Here is a 6680-nt window from a genome sequence, read left to right as displayed (position 1 = left end):
TGGTTACTACACACACACACACACCTGTACCAGAGCACCCCAGACCCTGTACCAGAATGCACCAGACCCTGTACCAGAATGCACCAGACCCTGTACCAGAATGCACCAGACCCTGTACCAGAACGCACCAGACCCTGTACCAGAACGCACCAGACCCTGTACCAGGACACACCAGACCAGACCCTGTACCAGGACACACCAGACCCTGTACCAGGACCCACCAGACCAGACCCTGTACCAGAACACACCAGACCCTGTACCAGAACACACCAGACCCTGTACCAGAACACACCAGACCTTGTACCAGGACACACCAGACCCTGTACCAGGACACACCAGACCCTGTACCAGGACACACCAGACCCTGTACCAGGACACACCAGACCCTGTACCAGGACACACCAGACCCTGTACCAGAACACGCCAGATCCTGTACCAGGACCCACCAGACCCTGTACCAGGACCCACCAGACCCTGTACCAGGACACACCAGACCCTGTACCAGAACACACCAGACCAGACCCTGTACCAGGACACACCAGACCCTGTACCAGGACACACCAGACCAGACCCTGTACCAGGACACACCAGACCAGACCCTGTACCAGGACCCACCAGACCCTGTACCAGGACCCACCAGACCCTGTACCAGAACACACCAGACCCTGTACCAGAAAACACCAGACCCTGTACCAGGACCCACCAGACCAGACCCTGTACCAGGACCCACCAGACCCTGGACCAGGACACACCAGACCCTGTACCAGGACACACCAGACCCTGTACCAGGACCCACTAGACCCTGTACCAGGACCCACCAGACCCTGTACCAGGACCCACCTGACCCTGTACCAGGACACACCAGACCCTGTACCAGAACACACCAGACCAGACCTTGTACCAGAACACACCAGACCAGACCCTGTACCAGAACACATCAGACCCTGTACCAGAACACACCAGACCAGACCCTGTACCAGAACACACCAGACCCTGTACCAGGACCCACCAGACCCTGTACCAGGACCCACCTGACCCTGTAACAGAACACACCAGACCCTGTACCAGAACACACCAGACCCTGTACCAGGACACACCAGACCAGACCCTGTACCAGGACCCACCAGACCCTGTACCAGGACCCACCAGACCCTGTACCAGGACACACCAGACCCTGTACCAGGACACACCAGACCCTGTACCAGGACACACCAGACCCTGTACCAGGACACACCAGACCCTGTACCAGGACCCACCAGACCCTGTACCAGGACCCACCAGACCCTGTACCAGGACACACCAGACCCTGTACCAGGACACACCAGACCCTGTACCAGGACACACCAGACCCTGTACCAGAACACACCAGACCAGACCCTGTACCAGGACACACCAGACCCTGTACCAGAACACACCAGACCCTGTACCAGGACACACCAGACCCTGTACCAGGACACACCAGACCCTGTACCAGAACACACCAGACCCTGTACCAGAACACACCAGACCAGACCTTGTACCAGGACACACCAGACCCTGTACCAGAACACACCAGACCCTGTACCAGGACACACCAGACCCTGTACCAGGACACACCAGACCCTGTACCAGGACACACCAGACCCTGTACCAGGACACACCAGACCAGACCTTGTACCAGGACACACCAGAACCTGTACCAGGACACACCAGACCCTGTACCAGGACACACCAGACCCTGTACCAGGACACACCAGACCCTGTACCAGGACACACCACAAGGCTGTGTTCAGCAGGACACAACGCACCATTCCACAACAGAAAGCCAATTAAGAGTCATGCCAATTGAGTATAACCAGACTGCTTACCTCACACTTGGAGAACATCTTGGTTGGCTGGTCAGAGTCAGGTGACCCAGCTTCATGCTCTCTGGTCCTCTTCCTCATCCTGGTAAGAATGAAGACAGAATGGTTCATACGACACTAAACCAACAGTTAGTTACAGTTCTGGATGGTTAATTACTATATATGAAATATGTAACTATATGAAAACATATAGACCAGACCCCGTCTCATGGTAGGATGGGAACCAATATCTCCTGAATGAAAACATGGCTGTCTCATGGTAGGATGGGAACCCATATCTCCTGAATGAAAACATGGCTGTCTCATGGTAGGATGGGGGATGGGAACCCATATCTCCTGAATGAAAACATGGCTGTCTCATGGTAGGATGGGAACCAATATCTCCTGAATGAAAACATGGCCGTCTCATGGTAGGATGGGAACCCATATCCCCTGAATGAAAACATGGCTGTCTCATGGTAGGATGGGGGATGGGAACCCATATCTCCTGAATGAAAACATGTCTGTCTCATGGTAGGATGGGAACCCATATCTCCTGAATGAAAACATGGCTGTCTCATGGTAGGATGGGGGATGGGAACCCATATCTCCTGAATGAAAACATGGCTGTCTCATGGTAGGATGGGAACCCATATATCCTGAATGAAAACATGGCTGTCTCACTTTCTGACCACTTCTCTCTCTCTCTCATATATATATATCTGTAAAGTTTTGTTCAAAGCAAAAGGGGTCAGAGAGTGACTCATATCAAATGAACAACCCCTACATGTTGTCCAAGGCCAACCACCAAAACAAGGCCATCTCATGGTAGGATGGGGGATGGGAACCCATAAATGAACAACCCCTACATGTTGTCCAAGGCCAACCACCAAAACAAGGCCATCTCATGGTAGGATGGGGGATGGGAACCCATAAATGAACAACCCCTACATGTTGTCCAAGGCCAACCACCAAAACAAGGCCATCTCATGGTAGGATGGGGGATGGGAACCCATAAATGAACAACCCCTACATGTTGTCCAAGGCCAACCACCAAAACAAGGCCATCTCATGGTAGGATGGGGGATGGGAACCCATAAATGAACAACCCCTACATGTTGTCCAAGGCCAACCACCAAAACAAGGCCATCTCATGGTAGGATGGGGGATGGGAACCCATAAATGAACAACCCCTACATGTTGTCCAAGGCCAACCACCAAAACAAGGCCATCTCATGGTAGGATGGGGGATGGGAACCCATAAATGAACAACCCCTACATGTTGTCCAAGGCCAACCACCAAAACAAGGCTTCAGAAAAGGCCTTCTGTGACACAGGAAACAAAACTGTAAAGTAGCAACGTCATTAAGAACATATTTTCATGAATATTAACATTAAAAACTTTTAATATTATAAATGTTTAAAAATATATATACAATTTCGAAATCAAAGTGCATGTGCAGGCCAAGTCAAGTTCTTCCACACTGATCTCGAAAAAAAAACATGTTTTTTGTTGTTGTATGTACCTGGCTTTGTGCACAAGGGGGGGGGGCATTGTTTGGGGTTTGAGGCTGGGTTTCTGTACAGGGGGGGGGGGGGGTAGGCTGGGTTTCTGTACAGCACTTTGAAGACATCTGCTGATGTAAAAAAAAGGGGCTTTATAAATACATCTGATTGATTGTTACGCTGAAAACAGGATAGGGACTTCCCCAAACTGTTGCCACAAAGTTGGAAGGACGGAATCATCTAGAATGTCAATGTATGTTATTAAGATTTCTCCTTCAGTGGAACTAAAGGAGCCCGAACCATGAAAAAAAAACAGCCCCAGACCATTATTCCTCCTCCACCAAACTTTACAGTTGGCACTATACAAACCCAGATTTGTCTGCCAGACTGCCAGATGGAGAAGCGTGATTTATTTCTCCGGAGGACATGTTTCCGCTGCTCCAGAGTCCAACGGCGGCGAACAATAAGGTAACTCTGGCAAGACAGAGACATTTAAAAGAAACCCGAAACCTTTACACGTTTTGAAAGTGTTTATGTTCATAAACATGATCTCCAGCTATGTTGTTGACATTTTGCAGTTTCGTTTCTAGGGTCAGGGAACAACACTTTTTGTTTTTGAATGGGTGGCCCTTGGACTAATAACTATCAATTGTATTACCTAGTTGGCAAGCTAATAACATTTGCAAATTGGACTCGAACCAGTCACACTCGAAGTACCGTTACCCATCGCTCCACAAATACCGTGGCCCTTACCGTATACAACTATTTTAAGATCTCAAGAGACATTTCACACCGGTTACACCAACACAATTCTGGTTTAAGATACAACAAAAAATATGCACATTTGCACAAAAAATCCACCCTCGTTCTATAGCCCACTAACATGTCCTTGCAATCGGGATGCAGGAACAAAAAAAATAACGTTGTAGTTACCTAGATAACGTTAAATTCCTAACGTTAATAAGCTACGGCACTAAAGCATTTCACCAATCGCTCCAACATTTACACTGAATTAAGAGAGAAATCAACGTGAAAACTAACCTGGTTTCGATCTTCTTCTTCTTTTAAATGAAGCAGAAGATTTTAAGGTTATCAATGTTTTTGACTCTGCAAAAGGAAGGGGTTTCCTTCTTGTCAAGTAGCTCCGTTAGCATCTGCCGAATCGGAGGGAAAAAAAGAGAGCACCGATTCCTGGGTTACCGGAAACTAAACTCCATCCGTAAATCTCGAAGAATATCGCGAGAACTCTTCAAACATCTGGCGTGACTTGGTGGGGTTTGAGACCATTCATTCATTTCTCAGTGCTTGATGCAAAAGTCACATAGATTTATTTACATGACAAAATATATTCATTTGACAATATATTAACATTCCTCAACGATACACGTAGTAATAAACAGATTAGGAATATTTTTTGAGTGATATATACACCATTTTTTTGTGGTCCAACATCTATGGGGATATTACAATGGGGGAAAGCATGGAAAATGGCTAAAACATATTGTATCTGTAACAAGGTAAAGGAAGTTTAATTTAAAATGTGACATGGAGTTTGTCCTGTTAAACACGTTTTGGAAAGATTCAAGCTGAATATAATTGTGATAAATGAGATAATTGAGATTTCTGTGGAATGGAGAAGGTATCGAACCATCTGTCATTAGTTTGTTGTTTTATTTATAGGATAATTTTTGGGGGGGATTGACGTACAACACTTTGTTTACGAAGAAAACAGGACAGGTTGTACAATTTTAATGGTTTTGATATGATTATTTATTTCCCGAAATGACGACATTGAGGAAGATGTAGGATATTTAATTCAACTGCCAATTTAACTTGTGCCCCCAGACATTGACTCTGTACCGGTACCCCCTGTATATAGCCTCCACATTGACTCTGTACCGTAACACCCTGTATATAGCCTCCACACTGACTCTGTACCGTAATACCCTGTATATAGCCTCCACTTTGACTCTGTACCGTAATACCCTGTATATAGCCTCCACATTGACTCTGTACCGGTAGCCCCTGTATATAGCCTCCACATTGACTCTGTACCGGTACCCCCTGTATATAGCCTCCACACTGACTCTGTACCGTTACCCCCTGTATATAGCCTCCACATTGACTCTGTACCGGTACCCCCTGTATATAGCCTCCACATTGACTCTGTACCGTAACACCCTGTATATAGCCTCCACATTGACTCTGTACAGGTGCCCCCTGTATATAGCCTCCACATTGGCTCTGTACCGTAACACCCTGTATATAGCCTCCACATTGACTCTGTACCGTAACACCCTGTATATAGCCTCCACATTGACTCTGTACCGGTATCCCCTGTATATAGCCTCCACATTGACTCTGTACCGTAATACCCTGTATATAACCTCCACATTGACTCTATACCGTAATACCCTGTATATAGCCTCCACATTGACTCGGTACCGGTACCCCCCCGTATATAGTCTCCACATTGACTCTATACCGTAATACCCTGTATATAGCCTCCACACTGACTCTGTACCGTAACACCCTGTATATAGCCTCCACATTGACTCTGTACCGTAACACCCTGTATATAGCCTCCACATTGACTCTATACCGTAACACCCTGTATATAGCCTCCACATTGACTCTGTACCGTAATACCCTGTATATAGCCTCCACATTGACTCTGTACCGGTACCCCCTGTATATAGCCTCCACACTGACTCTGTACCGTTACCCCCTGTATATAGCCTCCACATTGACTCTGTATCGGTACCCCTGTATATAGCCTCCACATTGACTCTGTACCGTAATACCCTGTATATAGCCTCCACATTGACTCTGTACCGTAATACCCTGTATATAGCCTCCAGATTGACTCTGTACCGGTACCCCCTGTATATAGCCTCCACATTGACTCTGTACCGTAACACCCTGTATATAGCCTCCACATTGACTCTGTACCGGTACCCCCTGTATATAGCCTCCACATTGACTCTGTACCATAACACCCTGTATATAGCCTCCACACTGACTCTGTACCGTTACCCCCTGTATATAGCCTCCACATTGACTCTGTACCGTAATACCCTGTATATAGCCTCCACTTTGACTCTGTACCGTAATACCCTGTATATAGCCTCCACATTGACTCTGTACCGGTAGCCCCTGTATATAGCCTCCACATTGACTCTGTACCGGTACCCCCTGTATATAGCCTCCACACTGACTCTGTACCGTTACCCCCTGTATATAGCCTCCACATTGACTCTGTATCGGTACCCCCTGTATATAGCCTCCACATTGACTCTGTACCGTAATACCCTGTATATAGCCTCCACATTGACTCTGTACCGTAATACC

General features: G+C 47.2%; 1 protein-coding gene across 4 annotated transcripts in view; it reads right to left on the bottom strand.

Moving 5' to 3' along the window:
- The window catches only part of atf7ip2 (activating transcription factor 7 interacting protein 2), a 14353-nt gene extending 9802 nt beyond the window's left edge, over positions 1–4551 (bottom strand). For 2 of the 4 annotated variants that reach the window (XR_016485491.1, XM_090194486.1), the window contains exons 1-3: positions 4371–4544; positions 3699–3803; positions 1848–1926 (exon numbers count right to left, since the gene is read on the bottom strand). Coding sequence is in view for 2 of the 4 variants with exons in the window: in XM_090194486.1 (XP_090050612.1) it covers positions 1848–1926; positions 3699–3757 (138 nt within the window). In the remaining 2 variants the exon portion in view is untranslated. Of the gene's footprint in view, positions 1–1847; positions 1927–3698; positions 3804–4370 lie in introns of all 4 variants that reach the window. The other 2 variants (XR_016485492.1, XM_090194487.1) reach the window with 2 other exon arrangements.
- Positions 4552–6680: the final 2129 nt, after the last annotated feature.

The sequence above is a fragment of the Oncorhynchus mykiss genome, chromosome 13 (assembly GCF_057628025.1).
Source record: "Oncorhynchus mykiss isolate SJ-2025 chromosome 13, ASM5762802v1, whole genome shotgun sequence".
Classification (NCBI taxonomy): Eukaryota; Metazoa; Chordata; class Actinopteri; order Salmoniformes; family Salmonidae; genus Oncorhynchus; species Oncorhynchus mykiss.
The sequence above is the reverse complement of the archived record's forward strand: the minus strand, read 5'-3'. Positions and strand labels throughout refer to the sequence as shown.